The sequence below is a fragment of the Panthera pardus genome, unplaced genomic scaffold (assembly GCF_024362965.1).
Source record: "Panthera pardus isolate Hobbes unplaced genomic scaffold, ASM2436296v1 HiC_scaffold_6, whole genome shotgun sequence".
In the NCBI taxonomy this organism is placed as follows: domain Eukaryota; kingdom Metazoa; phylum Chordata; class Mammalia; order Carnivora; family Felidae; genus Panthera; species Panthera pardus.
In genome coordinates, this window is record NW_026526991.1 from 8,893,342 (window position 1) to 8,912,668 (window position 19,327).

The 19,327-nt window shown below is 65.9% G+C and overlaps 1 protein-coding gene across 2 annotated transcripts in view; it reads left to right on the forward strand.

Annotated features, from left to right (window-relative positions):
- Positions 1–19,327, forward strand: part of TAFA5 (TAFA chemokine like family member 5) — a 190,479-nt gene that overhangs the window by 101,722 nt on the left and 69,430 nt on the right. For both annotated transcript variants that reach the window (XM_053895835.1, XM_053895834.1), the window contains exon 2: positions 14,770–14,919. In XM_053895835.1, the coding sequence (XP_053751810.1) occupies positions 14,770–14,919 (150 nt within the window). The remainder of the gene's footprint in view (positions 1–14,769; positions 14,920–19,327) is intronic.

Below are 19,327 nucleotides of genomic sequence, written 5' to 3' on the forward strand. Positions count from 1 at the left end.
CTCCGTGCCTCTGCCTTGTCTTTTGCGCTCTTAACGGCATCTTCTGAGAACAGAAGTGCTTAATGTTGGTGACGCTCAGTTTATCTTTTTCTTTCTCATGGATCGTGTTTCTGGTGGTTTGTCTAACGGCTCATTTTACCAAACTGAAGGTCACGCAGATTCTCTCCTACGTTTTTGTCTGGAAGTTTTAGATTATTGTGTTTTTTTTATTTAGATCCCCACTGTGAGTTGATTTTTTTGTGATCGGTGTAAGGCCTGAGTCTGGGCTCATTTTTGGCATCTCTGACTCCTAATCATTCTGGCATCTTCCGCTGGACAGCGATCTTTCCTCCTCCGTGGAGTTGCCTTCGCTGCTTTGTCAGAGAGACCAGCCGGCCCCATGTGGATTCCGTCGCTGTCCTGAGGCTTGGGGGTGGGCGCCCTCGGTGTAGACTGCACTGCACTACCCCCGGCCAGGTAATGAGCCCTCAGATCCCGTTGCTTCCTGTGATCCAGGAGATGCTTGCCAAGGCTGGGAAACGTGGTTTTCCAATCGGCAGCTTGGCAGGAACATCACCCGCGCCGTCTAAAGAAAGCCCACCGGAGAGGCCAGATGCGCTTGCCAAAGATCCATCTCTGCACCGTCCCCGGTGCCCTGAGCTCGCACACTCCCCCGGCGTTACGTGTCTCCGAGCTGCTGCTGGTGGTTCCCCTCGAGGGCTCGCGCGGCTGCCCGGCGGGTAGTCTCCTTCCCAGGTCCTCCGCTGCCTCCCTCGGCTTTAACGGGGAGCCTGCAGGTACCCGGTGTCTGAGGGCCACGGCCCCGGGCACGGGGCGCAGAGGCTCTTCGCCGAGCGGTCCTAGCCCCGGTACCCCTGCTGCCCAGGCAGGGACGGAGGACAGAGACTCAGGGAAGGAGGATGCATCCACCGCAGGTCGGGATCCACACGGGGGCAGGGAGCGGTGCCCCCCGCCTGGTCTGGCCTGAAGGCTGCGGAGGGGTCTGCGTGGTCAAGGTCAGCCAGGAGGAGGGCTGAGGGGGCATCTGTCAGCGCAGGTTACCGCGTTCTGCTTCTGTGCCCGCCCAGGGACGAGGGGAGGCCGGTGTGCTGGGGTGTCCTCGGAGCCCCTCCCTGTGCTCACCCTCCGGTCTCTGTATCTTTGTCCCCTTGGCCTCCAGAACGCGCCCCTCTCCCTCCCTCCGTGTGTCTCGCTCAGGGCCACCATCACCTGCACACCTGCCTCCCTCCAGGTACCTCCTGCACGGTTGTCTTCCCGCCAGGTCATCCGGGAGAGAGGGCAGCGTCCCGCCCTTCTGCCAGCAGGAAGCCTCCACACAGCTCCTGCCAATGGAGGAGACAGGCTTGTCCCCAGGTGCCCTGTCCCCACGTGCCGCCCCCAGGTCCTCTGTGGGAGCCGGGCAGGGGTGGGGGGACAAACCCCCGGGCCACCTGTCGTGGAGGCTGGGCCACTGGACGCAGAGCACACCCTTACGTGATGTCACGGGGGACCAGCAGCCGTCCCTGCGGCCACCTCTGTCCTCCTGGAGCCCAAGGCAGGGACACACTGGTCCCTCCAAGGCTGCTTCTTCCTAAGATAGACGGCCAGTGCCGGAAACAGCTCTGCCGTAGCCCGCACTTCCGGGACTGCTCAGGGACACCTGCTTCCTGTCTCGTGGGTGCCATCATGCGGGGAGGGGTGGGGGAGGATATTCGGACGAGCGCAGGGCTGCGCGTGCCTGGCTGAATGCCAGTGCTCCCTAGCAGCTCCCCCAGGGGCCCGGGGATCCGAGGGGCACCCTCCCGTGAGACCAGGGTCTACAGAGAAACCAGGCTACTGGGCCTGCGGGGGGCCCCATCTGGAGGAGGACGCGCCCTTGGGGGGAGAAGGGAGTCGCTTTGGCCGCGGCGTGCGGGCTGGCCTGCTGGGGCTGCAGGACAGGCCCGGTTCCGCCCTGACCTCCATGGCCCCCGCCGGGCCCCTCCTTCCCTCCGGGATGACGGCAGGCTCCCCAGCTTGCCCGACTGCCACCCGAGGACCCCGGCCCTCCCGGGGTGCCCAGGCCTTTGGGGTGACCCGTGCACGGAAATCACGTTGGCTCTGTGATGTTCGTGCACGTTGGGTCATTTCAAGCACATCCTGAAAGACAGCAGAGCAGGGAGTGAGCACTTTTCAGGTCACCTGGGAGCTGCAGGAGGGCGTCCCGCCATCGTCCTCCAGCTCAGGTGGGACAGACAGCTGGACAAGCCGGGCCCCTCCTGCCCCTGCCACTCACAGCACACAGGAGAGCCGGGTGCCGGTCCCTCCCCACCCACCCCTTCCCGTGATGTCCCGTGACCTTCCTCAATCTCCTACGACCTCCCAGCCCACCCAGGCCCTGGCCCTTCTTCTGCTGGATGCAGCGAACCCGTATGTCCAGAGATGGTCTGAGAGCCACGTGAATCCACGTCAGGTTGAAGCGGAAACATGTTTTTAAATAGCAGGGCTCACAGGTTTGGTGACTCAGCCAGGTTCTCAGTCAAGGGCAGGTTCTGGGCCTCTGGGGGATCTGGCACCATCCGGAGATACGTGCAGTCTTCAGAGTGGGGAAGCCCGGGGTGGTGCTGAACACCCTGAGGTGCGTAGGGCACCCCAGCCCCAGAGAAGGATCTGCTGGGACGTCCACGGGACCTCCGGGAGAAGGCCTGGGTCACAGCCACCTGTGGTAGAGGGCAGGTGGCTGTCTGGGAGGCCCCATGGTCCGGGCAGCCTCACCTGTCAGCCCATCAGGGGCTCTTTTGGCCCTCAAGGAGGCCGCTGCTAACGGCGACACTGGGTTGCAGAGTGAGGACTGGGTACCAGAGTAAGGGACTGGGAGTGTGGGGGGTGGGGGTGGCCCCAGCCAGGAGTGGGTGATGACCTACGCTCCGTACCTGGACACCAAGCCCCTTTGGCCAGGAGTCCCCTACCGTCACCCTGGTGGTTCCTTGGGGATGCAGGTGCCTGGGGATCCCAAGCCCATCCCGTCTGCCATGGAGGGGGCGGCCGGGAGAAGCCCCACCCGGCCTGGGCTGAGGGCCCCCTTGCCGGGAAGAGGCTGGTTGGGGTGGGGGTGCGGGCGGGAGCCAGGAGGCCACCAGCCCCCGCCCTTGTCGCTAACTCGGCGAAGCCCGGGTAGCTGCCCGGATGGAGGCTCACGGGACTCTAGGCTCGGAGCGCAGGGGCCTCGTGGAGCAGCCGTGGGCAAGGTCCAGCCCGTGCGGAGGGGCCCCCTTGTTCTCCGGGCGGATCTGGCTCCACCGTGGTCCCCCGCCCACCACACGGTGCTCCCTTCTGGAGAGCGGTGCCGCGTGCCTTTATTGACCTTTGCGAAGTCATAAACTGCGGCGTAATTACCCAGTGTTTACGATGTTGTGCCAGCAGTGTTCCAGCCCGGCTCGGGACGGGCCCTGGGGCCGCGCGCGGACCTGCCAGGCCGGACGTCGCCTCATTAATAGGCACATTAACGGGGATAATTGACTGGGAGCCAGCTGGACAGCGGCGAGGTGCTTGATGATGGACGTCTCGGGGCGGCGTTCGCAGCCTCAAGGAGAACAACGAAAGTGCCTCCTTTACTGCCCTCTTCCATAACACGCCTGCACGTCAGAGGAGCCAGGCTGTCGGGCCATCCCCAGGGCCCGGGATCGGTTCGGGAAGAATCCAGCCCCAGGGAAGGAAGCAGGGAGTGCCTCGGTCAGCTGGGCCTGGGCCCTCGGCTCCTTTTGTGCCCTTGCCTAAACCCGGGCAGCCGCCGACGTAACTGGGCACGTGGGGCAGCCAGCGGGGGGACGCCGGCCACGTGCTCGTTCCCGGGGTGGGAGACGTAGGGTCGGAGCGGACAGGGGAGCCTTGCTTTGGATGCAAGCTGGCGTGCTCTCCTTCAGGAACTTTCTGGGGAGGGTCTGTCCCCGGTCAGCCTTCTGGGCGCAGTCCCCCACCCACACAGTACCTGCTAGTCCAGGTTAGAGGTCGGATCGGGGGCTCCCGGAGCCTCAGCCCCTCCCAAAGGGCAGGGTGAGCCCAGCTGCTGGGGACGAGGTCTGGGGACCAGCTGTGGAGCCCGTGACGACCGCTGGGGTCCCGGCCTTTGTGCCGGCCAGGCCAAGGGGAAGAGGCGAGCTCGGGCTCCCCCCGTAGGGGCCCCGGTGTGTGGTTCCTGGTGGGCAGCCCATCCCCGGGAGGCGTCCTCACCAAACGCTTTGGGTCAGGGCCCCCTGTGGCCTCGTTACCAAGCCCCGAGAGGGGCTTGAGCCCAGGTCATTCCACAGCAAAGGGCCTGGGCTCCCAAGCAGGAACGACCTAGGTCGTGGTCCCTTTTGCTTCAACCAAGCCTCCTCTCTGCTCTCACATTGAGAGGATCTGAGGACAAGCCTCACGCCTTCAGGGTTTTCCAAAGTGTGTTGGAGATGACGCGATTTAGTCTGTGATGAAGTCTATGAGGAGAGCAGGGGTCCCCATGTGGTGGCTGATGCTCTGAGTGTGGGTGCAGGCTCTGGGCTCCACTCCCAGCCCCGGGGGGTTGGGGGACCCGCCAGCCTCCTGCCCCGGGTAGGGCTCGGTGCCGGGCACGTGTTCCAACTCTATTTTCACCAGTAATTAATATTTAACTTGAAACGTGGACCTGAATCCTCTGAGCCCTGGTCCAGCCGTGTTTACGCCGAGGTCTCCCCCCCAGCTGCAGGGTCGCATGACTGGAGCACAGGTGTTGGCCGTGAGCTTCGGTTCCCGGCTTGTGGGGCAGCCCTGATCTCGGGGGACAGTCTCGTCAGGAAGCACGAGGAAGGAGGGCCAGCGGGGACCCTCTCTATGGTGTGGCCGGAAGGCACTGGGCTTGTGGTCCCCCCTTCTGCAGCCCTGTGCTGTTGGCTGGGGCCCAGGACCCCCCACGTGGTCCTCCCACACCCCCCCATGCCCTTCACAGCACCTTTGAGGCCCTTTTGCTCTGGCTGATCCAGCCTCTGTGTGGGGTCACTGGGTCATTCCTCTGTGGTCAGATCCCCTGCATCTCCCTCTTACGGGGACCTGGGGTGACACGGGCCACTGGGATCATCCACATTCGAGCTCCCTAACTTACGCCCATACCACGTGGGAGATAGTCACCCTTTTGTGGGCGAGGGGGCCACCTGACACGTTCCAGGGCTTGGGAGGTGCACATCACTCCGCCGCTTTCCACCTGCTGCGTGAGGCTTGTTTCTAGGTCTGTCTGTGCTGTGAGTCCTGCCTTCTCTCCCTGGAGCCTGCTGACGGCTGTGCCCTTCAGAGGGAGGTTCTGGGCCCGCCGCCCTCCACCGGCTGGCTCGTGGTGGACGAGGACCTTCCCTCCGCCGTCCACGCCCTTCTCCCCGTGGCATCTGGTCTCCACGGTGGTGGCTCAGTCCAGACGGGGAAGAACGCTGCCTTGTCCCGCTGGCTCACTTCACAGATGGGGAGACTGAGGCTGCCCCTGCTGCTTGTCTGGTCTCTCTCAGGGCGAAAGGCTGTGTGGGGCTGTGGTTGCATCCAGAGGTGTGGGGTGATTCCTGCTCTGGAGTCCTGCCCCCGGGCTTGGCATGGGCAGAGCCCGGGCGCCCTGGCTGGATGGCTGGCGTGGGGTCGGCAGCAGCTGTCATGGCAGGGAGAACACAGCCTCCGGGGTGATGTCCCCGGTGGCCCCGGGCAGAGGTGGGCGTGGCTGGAGTCTGACTGGGTTCCTGGAGGCCTGGGTCGGCTCCAGGGGGTGGGAGGGGGTCAGGCCTTAACTGTGAAGGCCAGTGACCCCGTGCGGGCCCTGCACACGCCCCGTCGGCATTACTGAGCACAGCACACGGGCTGCAGAGGGCACATCGGGGGCATGTCCCTGTTGAAGCCACCAGCCCAGCCCAGGCGGCGGCTGGCTCTGAAATCCCGCATCTCAAGGACCAGCCACTGCCTCCGGGCACCGCCCTGTCCTCGGCAGGGTTGACGGCATTGGCGGTGACAGCGGGCAGGTCCCCAACACCCACATGGTGGCTGCCCCTGGCTCGCACAGCACGACCCAGCCTGGCCCTCCTCCGGCCCGTGTCGGCAGGTGCAGACCCCTCAGGCCTGGGCAGGGGGGAGCGGGCAGGGGCGGCGAGGCACTGATTTGATTTAAGGCCCGCTGTGGAGCCACCGGAGGGAACTTGACTAGAGAGGCTTTGATCTCCCTTCTGGAGGCCTGAAAAGCCTGCCTCGTAGCTGTAATCAAGGTATTATTCTCTTTTCTTTTTTATTATGGTCCCTCCATCTGCTCTTACCCAGATGAAAAGCCCAGCTCTTAGAGAGCCCAGCCCCAGCAGCGCTTAGAAGAGCCTGTGGGCGCTGGCGTCCTTGAGCGGACCCTCCTCTCTGAGCCGGGGAATGGTGAGGGGGCTCATCCCTCCCTCCTGGTGCAGCCCTCCTGCTCCCCACGGAGGGACCCTTCCCGTGTTTTCAAACTTGACAGGTGGCCGAGGGACAGGCCAGGCACTGGGCAGGGGTGAGCCGGCAGAACTTTCTGGAAGGTGCGTCTGGCTGTGGGAGGGGGCTGCCGTCTGCCCCTCTTGTCCCAGCCCGTCCGGCTTCTGGGCTTGGGCAGGGGACGCAGCTCGGGGAGGCAGGGGGGAGTACGGCCCAGGTGGTAGAGGGCAGGCAGTACGTGACGGGAGCAGGCTGGGACAAGGTCGGCCGGCTCCGGGAGGCTTCCACGAGATGTTTGACTTTGCTGGAAAAGACATAATTATATTTCACAGTTGTGTTAGCGGGGACAGCCAGGGGACACTGGGGCCGATCTGCAGAGCAGGGGCGAGCCAAGGGCTCCTCTTTAGGATGGGGAAGGAGCAGGTCTCCAGCTGTGACAGGCACCAGGACAACCCGTCCATGCAGACGCATCCTGCCCCCATCTCCCAAGTCCACGCCCCCGCCATTGACCTTCCTGACACGTTCCCTGCAAAGCTAAGCCAGAGCCAGGAAGAGGCAGGCAGCATCGGGCCAGGCCACTCGGTCTCCTGAGTTCATGCACAGTCTGGCTTTCCCGTCCCGCCTCTGGTCTCACCCAGCGCTGGACTGGCTGTGAGGACGAAAGGGCCAGCCAGGGCCGAGGGCCCCTGACTCCCCGCTAGGCCGTTATCAGCGGCCGTCTCCGCGGACCGGGGCGTGCCAAGGCCTGAGCACAGGCCACATGGAGGCGTCCAGGCAGAGGGGCGACATCGCCCCCAGTGCAGAGGTGGAGGGGACTGTCCCTTTGGAGATGGAGGCACACAGCTGAGGGTCTGCAGGGGCCGTGCGGGTGCGTGGCCATCCTGGGAGGTGTGGCTGGAAAGGAAACAGGGCCGTGGAAAGACCCCTTGAGGCTCTGTGGGCGGTCCGAATGGACTTGCTTCCAGCTGCTGAGTCCCGTGGGAGGGAGTGCACGGCCCCTACGGGGGCTCCTTGGGAAAGCCTGGTGTGCGTGCCCGCGTGTGTGTGCATCTGGGCCGTGAGCGCACATGCCCCGAGGGAGCAGCGGCTTTGTGGCCCGCACCTGGGCTCCCCGGGCCCCCAGGGACCCTGCGGGCGCTCTGGAGCTGCTCTGGCTCTTGGTCTCGGGAGCCTGGTGGCCCTGCCCCCTGCTCTGCACCAGCGTCCCCTCGCCCGTGCGCTGGGGCCTCTGTCACACTGTCTTCTGAGCAGGTGCCTCCTGGCACCAGGGGCCGGAGCTGCGGAGCGGCTGGGGCTGGCCACCCGTGCACGGCCACAGATGTCCCCTCCTCCGTAAGGTCCCGGTTTCACTCACCGTCTCGCAGGCTGGTCCCCGTGCCCGTGAGCAGAGGGCTGTCCTGGGTGATCCGTGGCACGCATTTACCTGGCTCCTGTGATAGAGGACTGGATGCCGGCTTCAGTGCTCGGGAGCCCCCTTCCCCGCGGGGGGCAGGACCCAAGCTGGGGTGGGGGAGGTGGCTGTCGGACAAGGTGCGGGTTTGGGGGGGCGCACACGGTGGTAGCACCGAGCGAGCCTTGTGACTGGGCGAAGTCATGAGGCAGGCACAGTAGGAGGTGGACAACGGTGACTGGTCGTGAAGGAGGACGGTTATGGCAGGTGCACTTAGTGAAAGTCACCGGATGTCCCGCGGCCCCTCCCCCCCTCTCCTGCCATGGGAGCCAGTGACCTGCCCCTTGAGGGAGGAGGCGCTGACCTGGCCCTCCCACGCTGCGGGGGGCGGGGGAGCAGGTGCTTTCCGCCAAGGTGGACGTCGCGCGGGTGACAAACCGCGGACAGTGGGACTGTGACTGCTGTAGCTCAAACACAGAGGCTGTCATACTCCCATCGGGTTTTATACTTTTTTCCGTGTATTTTCATCCTACTTAACGTGTGCCCGGGACAAAGCTGCACATCGGTCCCCGCTGGTGCAGCCTCTGGCGGGCTCTCTGCGGTGAGACATTGGCAGTGCCGTCCGTGGTGGTAACGGGAGAGGCAGGTGCACAGGAGGGACGCCCAGGGCTCTGTCCTCCACATGCCTCCTGTCCGGTCGGGCCGCACCCCAACGCTCACAGGAGTCTGCGGTTTGGGGACGGCACCGGCGTGGGCCCAGGATGCCCTGTGGCCAAGTGGGCGTCCGCACCCTCGTCCTCGGGCGGTGGGAAAGGGCACCTCGGCACCCGGGGGGACAGCTCACCCGCGTTGGGAGTGAAGCCAGTTGTGAACTTGGGGGCCCTTGGCTGGGGGGAGGTGGGCATCCTTGGCTGCGGGGGCAGGAGGGGAAGATCGCTGCCTGCAGGGTCTGACCATGGAGTCCAGAGCAGATTTGGGTCTCCATCGCCTTCTCTTCTCCGTCTGCCTGGACGTATTGGGAGGAGATGGGGGCAGGGGCCCCGAGGGGCTGTGCTGGGCCAGGCTCGGCTCAGCCCTGGGCCATGCGCTGAGCCCGCCTCCCCACCTCATCCCACCTTGTCTAACGTCGTCATAACCTGCCAGGGGACCTGCGTGCGTGCTGAAGCGTGGGCAGGAGCGAACTCGGCCCCCACCCCCACCCAGGCCAAGTGGACGCCCCCCACTCGGGCGCTGGGCATGTGCTGTTTTCTCACCGAGAAGCACTTTGAGCCAAGCACAGAGTCGCAGATTTGGGGACCTGGGTCCCAGGATGCCAGACCAGGGGCCCGGGTGGAGTGGCACCTGCTACGGTGATCAGGCTGCAGACTCCATTGGCATCCTTAGAACACGGTGCCTGGGTGCCCACGTCCGCGTTGGAATCTTGCACCACGGCCGGCACTGTCTGCCCGGGGCAGGCGGTGCCCCCACACCACAGTGTCCAGCGGCCGAGATCAGGCCCCCACGGTGCCGGCCGCTCTGCTCCTGGCCTGGGTCTCGGGCTCCAGTCCCTGGCGGGTGGCCCTCCAGGTGCTGGGAGCAGCATGAGGACAGCCGTGTGAGGCCCCCTCCAGGCCAGCGAGCCCCTCCTGAACCAAAGGGCCCCTGCTTCCCCCGGGGGGTGCTTCCAACTGTGCGGTGTCCCCCGGGCCTCCTGGCGGCCGGTCACCGTCATTGGCGTGGCCGCACCTGGTCAGGCTGGGCCCTGCAGGACTGACTCCTGCAGCAGGAGGAGTCATTGGGCCAGTGGGTCACAAGGTCTCGGACCGTAAGTCTCGATGAAAGAGATGTACGTGTAACAGCGCAGTGACCCCGAGGTAGGCTCTGGCACAGCTCGTCTTCAGGATGCTCTCGCGGTCCTTCAGGGACCAGGCTCGGGGGCTGGGTGGTGGCGGCCCTCCACTGGGACCGTGCTGGGGACCTGGAGGGGCTGCTGTCCAGCCAGGTCTGACTCCGGGCACACGTGAGACTTGACAGCCCAGGACACGGGGGCTCTGGCTCAGGGGGCCTCTGCCCGCGCTGGCCAGGGCCCCGGACACCCAGGAGGCCCCCAGGGGCCAAGCACAAGATGTGTCCCGCTGGTGCTTCCTGGCACGTCCCTGCCCTGAGTGCCAGGGCCCCCGGTCACGGTCCGCTGGCGTGTGACGAATGTCCTCGGGCTGTTTCTGTAAAATCCGGTCAGAATGCTCACCTTGTGGGGAGTTGTTGGGGTCCAGTCCAGCCCAGAGCCGGCACCTCAGGTGACCATGGCAGTGAGTGGGACCCATAGTGGGCTCTTAGCCTCTGGGGTCCGGTAGGCGTCCCCAGCCCCTTCCCCTGGGGCCACGTGCAGCCGCCTGGCAGGGCTCCAGCCCTCGGCCAGTGCAGCAGAGAGGCCCGGAGTTGAGCTTAGCCGTGGCCCCCAGTGCCGGAGCTGGGACACTGTTTCCAGGCACAGTTCTGGCCTCCTCGGTGCTGGCACGCCCTCCGAGGCCCTGCTCTGAAGGACCCACGGGGGCTCCTGACGTTCTGGACACGAGAGAGCTTTGGTGGCAAGAGGAAACCCGTCCCTGGTCCTCTTGTGGTTTCCTCCCTGACTGTTGCTGTCCTGGGCCCTGGGAGCCTCCGGTCCCTGTTGGGGTCCCTGCACATCGGTCCTTGGCGGCAGGTCTCACTCGGCCACCAGCAGGTGTTTATGCCCAGCCGGAGGTCAGAGCTGGCCCGAGCGGGCAGTGAGGCCCGCCAGTGCCCTGGTCCCCTGCACACCTGGTGGGACAAGCGGCTTGGGCTCACTTACAACCGGGGCTGGTTTACCTCAGTAAGCCCTGCAGTGGGGGCCGCTCCCAAGGCTCCCTTTCCCGGGGCTCAGAGCCCACCGGCCAGGGCACGCCGGGCAGGATGGCTCCCACCTTCTTCTCTGTCCCTGCCCTGCGAGTCTCGAGGTGTCTGAACCCACAGGCGGGGGCAAGTCTCCTTGAACTTCGTTCCACGTGTATCCACCTGCTCTGAGCGGGACGTGCGGCCCCGTCGGCCGGGGCGGGCCCCCCTGCTGCCCTCAGAGCCTCAGGATCCAGGGTGCTGGGAGGGTCGGCAGGGCCTGGGGAGGGTGTAGGCCTGGGGGCCCCGGGAGCCGGGTGGGCTGAGATAGACACCGGATCTGGGCCGGCCGTGCGCTTGCTGGCTCGACGCTTACTGCCCTATGGGAGGGCAGTGGGGTCCCGACCACAAACTAGAACCCTGAGTGGAACAGAGTGACCTCGGAGCTCTGCAGTGCGTCTGCCAGGAGCTGGCTGCCAGAGGGGACCCAGGTGTGCCACAGACGATATCTGAGCTCCAAATGGCCGGTGTGGCCACCGCGGGCGGGGCCAGCTGCCTGCCTGCCCTCTGACCCCTGCCCCGAGCGTGGGCACAGCTTGGACGAGATGCTGTGGGTTCCCGCCAGGCTGGGTGGGACTCCACTCCCCCCGGCAGGTGCGGATGGGCGGGCCCGACAAGCTTGTTGAGTGATAGCTTCGGTGCATCCGCGGTGGGTTCCGGGGGCTCAGCGACAGATGGCCGCGCCTGAGTCCTGGCGGGCGGTGGGTCCGTACCCACATGTTCGGGTCGCGGCCTGAATTCCGTGGCTGACCCCCAAAACAGACAGGCAGGGCCGAGTGGAGGGCCGGCTGCCGCCCAGGCCACGCTGATTGTTCTCCGCGACACTGAGCGTCCTCGCCACGTGCAGTGGCCACTCCTTTGACACCTGATCTCCGTACTCAGCCGTGTGAGCTGCTGGCGACATCGGCGCGTGGGGTACGAGCGGCATCGGGAGTGGCAGGACGCTGTCCCCGCTGAGCCGCAAAGCACCTCACGTCTCTCTGCGCCTCCGTTCGGGGCCCGTCTGCCGACGCGCTGGGACCCTGTGCCCCTGGACCGGCCCCTTCCGGCCCCTTGTGAGGCTGTTTGCAGCTGTCGACACGGGGTGCCGGGGCCCAGGTCTGGGTCCGTGCACGGCGAGGTGGAGCCCCAGGCGACGGGGGCTGGCCAGGGTTGACGTCTGTGTGTCAGGCCAAATTGGGGGATGGAAAGTAAGATGGGGAACCTGGAAGAGGGGCGGCCAGGACAGCCGAGGGAAGGGGGTGGACGCACGGAGAGGCACCGGTCTGGGCGCTGCAGGGGAACCCCGAGTCTGGTCAGCTGGCGATAAGTTAACGAGCCGGGGGCACCCCTCTCCGGAAGACAGCCAGCCGTGAAGGGTACGCACCCCCAGATCGTGGCAAGCCGGGCATTTCTGGGTTCTCAGAGGGGGAGCTTTGTTTCCTTCCTTTCGTAGGTCGGATGGGGTCCCCAAGAGCTACACTCGGGTCCTCACCTCCTGTGAGTGTGGCCTCGTCGGGCAGTGGGGTCTCTGCAGCTGTGCTCACGTGATGATGAGGTCATGCGAGCGGGCTTCTGTCCAGGTGGCAGGTGACTCGTAAGAGCAGAGGCACGGAGCGCTGCCTGGTGAGGAAGGAGGCGGAGGCCGGCCTGACGCGGCTGCCACCAGGACCCGCCACCCCGGACGCCGGGAGAGGCAGGAAGGACCGTCCCCGGCAGCCCTCGGGGGCCCCCTGCCCACACCTGCGTGTCAGACGTGCGGCCTGCACACAGGGGCGAGTGACAGGCTGCGGTTCGGGCCTCCCTCCCGTCTCCGGTTCCTTCCCAGGGCGGCCCCGGATGCTGACCCGCCATCAGAGGCACCTGCCGTGGGCTGCGTGTCGGTGTGGAAGCGTGTCCGCCTGGGGGGCCCTGGCAGTCTCGTCATCTGCCAGCACCACCCGTGCCCGGGGCGTGGGCCGCAGCTGTGGCATGTGGGGGCCACCGTGCCGGCCTGACCGCCGCTGGTTGCTGGGCCGTCGGGGTGACGGGCGCTCTGGGTCGCAGAGACCCCGTCGGCCCCCTCGCTGTGGCCCCGAGTCCCGATGTGCCCGGCAGCGTCTCTCGTGGCCCCGGTGCTCGTGCTGGAACACGGGCCGGTTAACGCCTTAGGTGAGGAGTCGCGTGGCTGGCTGGCGCCTCGCTTCGCGGGCGGGACTCACGGTGTCCAGGGGTCCTTCTCCCCGCACCCGTGCGGCCCCCCCAGGAAACCTCGTGTGTCGTCCGACAGGCTCTGGGTAGCAGGCCTGGGGTCACTGCACGCAGCCCTCTGAGTCCGCGGCTGGCGCGTCTGGTGCCTCCCGGTTCTCACGCACACACGGCACCCCCCGGCTCGAGGGTGTGCTTCCTGCTTTGCACCTGGCTCGGGCTTGGCTACGGACCTATAGGTGACAAAAAGGCAGGAGCGATGTTGTGCAGTGAGCTGCCTGGAGGGCCCGGGGGACTGCCTGGAGGAGGGGCCCGAGGTGACAGCAGGCACGTGGACAGTGAAGGACAGCAGGGCTGAGAAGTGCCACCCAGGAGCCCCCGGGATCCCCCTGCTTTCCCCTGCAGGGTGGGAGCCACCCCCACCCCACCTGCCCCACCGGCCCGTCTCCTGGCGGTCGCTTCTTCGCGGTTCCCTTATCCTGTGATCCAGCATGCAGGCCCCGTCCCCACGCTGTCCCGTCTCCCGGCCGGGCCCCGCGTGACGCGTGTCTGTAGGAGCTGGTCCTCCTGGCTCCCCAGGGCGCTGTGCGGTCTGCTTTGCTCACAGCATGGTTGCGGGGCCCAGCGACACCAACGGCATTCAGTAGGTGCTTACTGTTTGCCGAGGGACCGGGAGAGCGAGAACGTGAGTGCACAGAGCCTCCGGTGGTTCTCCAGAGTGGACACGCGGGTGGAGGCTGCGGCTGGGTGGCCGGGGTGGAGGGGCAGCGGGGGCCCAGCCCAGGGACGCACCGGTGCTGCACCGGCCGAGCTGGGGACGGCCTCCGGTCGGCACGGGGCGAGGTGGCCGGTCTCTGGCAGGATGGCCCTCCGTGCAGAGCCGACACCATCCCGGCGAACGTTCTCGGGGGGTCGGGGGGGGGGGGGCCGTGCCAGGTTCACAGAAGTGACAGCCTGCAGAAGGCAGGTTCCCCTCTGCTGGGACGTTGGCGGCACAGGCACCCTTTCCGTGACTCGGGGACCACAGAGGAGGAGGAAGCCACCCCAACTGGTTGTCACCTTCGAAGGAAACCTGTCCCTTCTCTGGACACTGCTGGCCCAGGGGTGGACCAAGGACAGCCCTGTGCCCTGGGGTGGCCAGTATTTAGGGATCAGGGCAGTGTCCACGTGGGAAGGCAGGAGTGAGGGGGGCATCCAGGTAACCTGTGTGTACCTGTGTGTGCGTGTCTGCACGGGACACGTGTGCAACATATGAGCGCCGTCTGTGTACCTAGGCGGGCGTCGATGGGTCACACGTGTGCTGTGTGGGCGTCTCCCCGTACCCGCCCGTGTGGCTCCTGGCCTTGGCACCTTCACACCTGAGTCCAGCTCGCGTGAACCCGTGTGAGGTGCGTTCCGTGCCCACCTTCCAGGCGTGTGCGGGCGTGTCTGTGTCTGTGCGTGCACCTGGCTGCGTCCTTGTGCAGCGTGCCTGCTCTCAGCCCCGTGCTGACGGGGGGAGGCTCCCCTGCGATGTGGCGGGCGCGCAGCCGTTAACACAGCTGGGAATGCGTCTTGGCCAGCGGAGACCCAGGGGCCGGCGTGGGCTCGGATCTCTGCGCTCTGGGCGGTCTGGCTGCTTCCATCAGAGGCCCGACAGCGAGGCTCGGCCCCTTCATCTCCGGCGTGACGGACGGGGCCACAGTTAATTTCCTGTCTGCCCGGGCAGGCCCTCGAGCGTCCCCGTGCAGAGCAGAGGTGGCTGGGCTGACCCAGTGCCGGCCCCATACGGCGTGTTTCTGACAGCGTCCTTTCGCGAGTTTGAGACGGGCACTCCGGGCGGGCAGCCTGCCTCCCGCGGCTGCCGGGGCCCCTCCGTGGGTGGGAGGGCTGGGACGCTCGGCCCCCCCGCCTCGGCCGTTCAGCCCACGCCCGTGCCTCTCTTGCAGGTCAGCTGGCCGCCGGCACCTGTGAGATTGTGACCCTGGACCGCGACAGCAGCCAGCCCAGGAGGACGATCGCCCGGCAGACGGCTCGCTGTGCCTGCAGAAAGGGGCAGATCGCGGGCACCACGAGAGCCCGGCCCGCCTGCGTGGACGGTAAGAGCCCTCGGTCGCGACCCCCTCGAAGGCCCGGGCGGCTGGGGTCCAGTGGACACAGCCCGGCCCCCACCACTGGGAACGCCTGTGGAGGCCGCCGGCTGTCTGGGCCTGGCCTCAGGCAGGACGGCCCTGATGGGGCGCTCGGTGCCCGGACGGTGTTGGTGTCTCTGCGTGTGTGGAGTTTGGGGTGCTGCGGGGGGCAGAGAGTCACGGGCCCAGGCGGGGACCATGGCCCCTCAGTGTCGCTGCGGGCGGAGGGGGTGCAGGCCGGCAGCCCTGGATGCCGTTACATCCCTCACATGTGGTTTCTGGGGGAGGCCACCCGCTCAGTGACCCGCGTCAGGACCCCATCCCCCTCGGGCTCCGAGAGCGGGGAGGTGGTGAGGCCTCCCCACGGCCAGCGGGCTGTCTGGCCTCTGAGATGTGCCACATTAACATCCTCGCTGGACGAGGGCCCAGGCACCTTGTATTAGGCGGTATCTTCGGGGATGGTCTTTGAAACAGAATCGCAAATACTCTTAGAAGCAGAGGGGAGCCCTTGCAATGCCCGTCACCTTGGTAGATGGGCCTCTGTGTGCGGTCCGGGGTGAGACCCGGCATCCGCGGGCAGGCGAGCATCGGGGCCGGGCCGGAGCCCCGTGACCGGAGCAGGCGGCCTAGGGGGTGCTCCTGTGGCCAGGCCAATGGCGGCCTCGTGTGTCGGAGCTGCTTGGGGTGGGGGGACCCCATGCAGGGTGTTCTGGGGGGGCTGCAGGAGGTGTGGTCACAGCCTGACAAGGTGGTGGGGTCCCAGGGCTCAGCCGTGCCCTTCCTTCCCCGACAGCCTCTGCACGGGGCTCTGGGCACCTCCTCCCCGGTTCGGATCAGCGGCTTCTGTGTGGGAGCCCGCTTCCTGCCCAACCAGGATACTGCGGTAATGACCACCCCCACTGCCCTCGGTGCTCGGGACGGTCACCTGAGGAAGGATGGCCGTGGGAGCCTGGGGCCGGGACAGTTGGAGCACCTGAGCTCGGAAGTTCACTGGCGGGGGGTTGGGCCCTCGGGAGTAGGGATGTTAGCATCCCCAGGGGTGGGCTTTTGGACGGGCCGGCGGCCCCAGGGGGGCCCCCGGAGCCACAAGGCACCAGGAAGGGGTCAGCAGAGCCATGAGGCCACCTTGGGGGATGGAGACTGACCAGGAGGGGACCTCTGCCCCTGGTGTCACCGGTGAGCCTGTCCCCGGCCTGTCTGGGGCGTGGTGGGGCAGTGAGTCGGCTCGGGAGCTGCAGGCCCGGCCCACCCACGCCTGGTCCCCCTTTGGGGCTGAGCGGGCTGCTTGGGCCTGGCCCGGGGGGCCCGCGGTACGAGGTCCCTGGAGGCCTGGCGGGGCTCCCGGCTGACCCCACCCCAGGGCCCATTTGACTGTCTCTGGCCCCCGTGGCCACATGCCGCCAGCCCTGAGGGGCTCCTTGGGAACGCGGGGGGCACTTGGGAGAAGGTGGCAGAGGGGCTGACCCTGCCTGTGGGGGGCTGGAGGCAAGTGGGGGCATCTCGAGGACCTGGTGCTCAGAGGGGCTCGTCGCGGGAGCCGGGTTTGTTTTTAAGAACCGTCGTCTGCTGTCGGTGGGCGTCCCATAAAAGGCGTGCGATTGAGCGAGCAGGGGGGTACCTGCCCCCTGGGGGTGGCAGTGTCCGTTCCGGAACTCGGTGCAGCCCAGCTCAGGTGCTCGGTGAATTCGGGCCGGGGCGGCCTCCCTGACTCCCAGGGAGCTGCATTTGTACCCTAGCAACCCCTCCCCCTCTGCCCCCGGCTCCCGAAACCGGATCAGACTCCCAGTGACGCACACCTTCTTCCTGACGCTCATCGATCCTTCCCAGGGCTGAGCGTGGGGCGTGGGGCGCGGGGCGCGGGGCACGGGGCGATGGGCCCCCTCCTTGCTAGCCCCGCGAGCCTGCAGGGAGAGTTGGGGTCCGAGGTGCTTCCTAATCGAATCCGGGTCTGCTCATCTGAAACCACGTTCTCTCCCCTCTCCCGCGAGCCTTCCAGCGCCTCAGGGGCCGTATCCCAGAGACCCGAATTAAAACCTGGCCGCTTCCAGGGTAGGACAGACAAATTTGTTGGCGTTCTGGTTCTGCACAGTGGGCATTTTCTCCGCTGCCGTCTAATTTAATTTTTGCTTTTCTATTTCCCTGCTCTGGGTGCATAATAAGTTTCCTCACGTGTGCGTTGTGGCTGCTGCAGAGAAACCTTGAACCTTCTCGGTGGGTGCGATCCGGCACGAGCAGGGTCAGTGGGGTGGTCTGTGCTGACCCTGCTGTGTGGTCGGCAGGGAGCCTGCAGTCCTGGAGCACCCCTGTGTCTGTCCACCTGTTCATTCATTCATTCGTTCATTCGTTCACGCTCTCGTACGTTCAGATACGGGGTGTGCTCTTGAGTGATTGACGCTCAGGATACCTAATACCTAGAACATACAGTGCTGTGGGGCTGGGGTCCAGACTGTGGGGCAGGGGCTGCGGGACCTCAGAGCACAGCCGTCCCTTCGTGTTCGGGACCTTGGCAAAGTTACTTCCACAAGGGGGCATTTGAGTAGGGTATTGAGGGATGAAGAGGGGCTCGCCAGGGAAGCTTTTCTTCCCGAAAGGAGGGTGCTTGTGGCAGGAGGGGCGACTCCTGGCCGTGTCTGCAGGGGCACGTTCTCACGCACAAATACAGGGGATGCGGCTCGCCTCAGGGGCCGCCCCCGGTCGTGGATGCCGCGGTCGCGGCTCTGGGAAGCCACGAGCTCCCCTGTGCCCCTCAGTGGACACGTGCGGGCCGGGTGCCTCTGCAGGGCTGCCGTGAGGACCGCGGTCCTTCCCACTGAGGCAGGGTCTTGCTTTGTAAGTGGAGGCCCTGCCTCCCCTCAGCTGACTTCTCCAGAAACGCCTTGGAAAGGAATCGAAGTAAAGAAAGCAGGTGATGCCGGGGCCGGGTGCAGGCGGTCGGAGCAGAGAGGGCTGTTTCTAAAGCAGCCCTGCCCGCAGCCAGGGGGGCAGAAGGAGAGGGGCCCCTGGGCGTCTGGGGGAGGAGGCAGGGCAGCGTCTGTAGTGAGGCCCGGGGCCCGCCGGAGGAGGGGGAGGGTGACCTGGGCTGTCGGGATGTCTGGAGAGGCTTTGGGGAGTCACGGCTCCCTTCAGCGCATGGTCGGCCGGGCTCTCCCGGGGCCCTGGGGGTGACCCTGGTGGTGACGCAGTTCACCGGTGGCACCGCTGGGAGCCCACCTGCCTTCTAGGTGACCTGGCCCTTCAGTCCCGAGCAGGGAATGCACCACATCACGTGCCTGCACGTGAAGTTCGGAACTTGTAACACGCTCTCCTGTCCACGGGAGCCTGGGACGCCGGAAGCCCCAGGTGCGGAGTGGAGACGTCTGGTCGGCGATTCCCTGTGCCCTCAGCGTCGGGCGCCGGTGGGCTGGGCCCCCGCCTTCATCCACAGACTGGACATCGGCAGGCTCTGCACGTGAGATACGGCGTGCAAACGGCTCCCTAAGCTGCTACCTGCTCCCCCCAACTTAGGGACCCACCGCCCCTCCCCCTTTACACTGTGTCCAGCAGCAGGTGATCCCCGGGTCCCGGACGCGGCCTTGAGGGCCTCCGCCGAGGAAGCACAGAGCAGGGACAGGCATCTGGGCGCGTTTGCTTGCGGACGGCTGCTGAGGTTCCGGATGAGGACGGGGTCCTCCGTCGGGGAGGAGGTGAAGGTCCGGGAATGAAGCCTCCCATATTCTGTCCGCTGGTCGTTGACAAGTGTTTCCAGACCATTCGGCGGGGAAAGCGTCGTCTTCTCAACACGTGGCGCCGTGACCCCTGGAAGCCGCGTGCACGGCCGTGGAGCGGGACCCGCCGTGTACAGAAGTTAACGTGACCCAGATCAGAGGCTGAACCCGTAGACGGCTTAGAAGAAGATGGGGGTGAACCTTCGCGATCTGGACTTGGCAAAGGATTCTTAGATCTGACACCAAAGGCACAAGCAAAAAGAGAGAAGAGAAGGTAAACACGACTTCACCAAAACTCAACACTCTGGTGCTTCCGAGGACACGGTCGAGGAAGTGAAAAGACAGTCCACCAAGCGGGAGCAAATATTTGCAAATAACGATCACGGACTTGTCTGCAGAACATACAAAGAACTCCTACGACTAGATGATGAAAAGACGAACAGCCCAGTTGAGAAAGCGGCAGAGGGTTTGAACAGGTGTATTTTCAAAGAAGGTATTTGTGCAAACAGCCAGGGAACACGTGGAAAGATGCTCGGTCCTCAGCCACCAGGAAGAGGCACACGGGGCCGTGTGGGAGCTCCGCGGAGTCGGACCGTCACGTGTGTTGGCGAGGAGGTGGATGGTCAGAGCCCCCCACCCCACGGCTGCAGGCGTGCAGGTGTGGCTGCCCC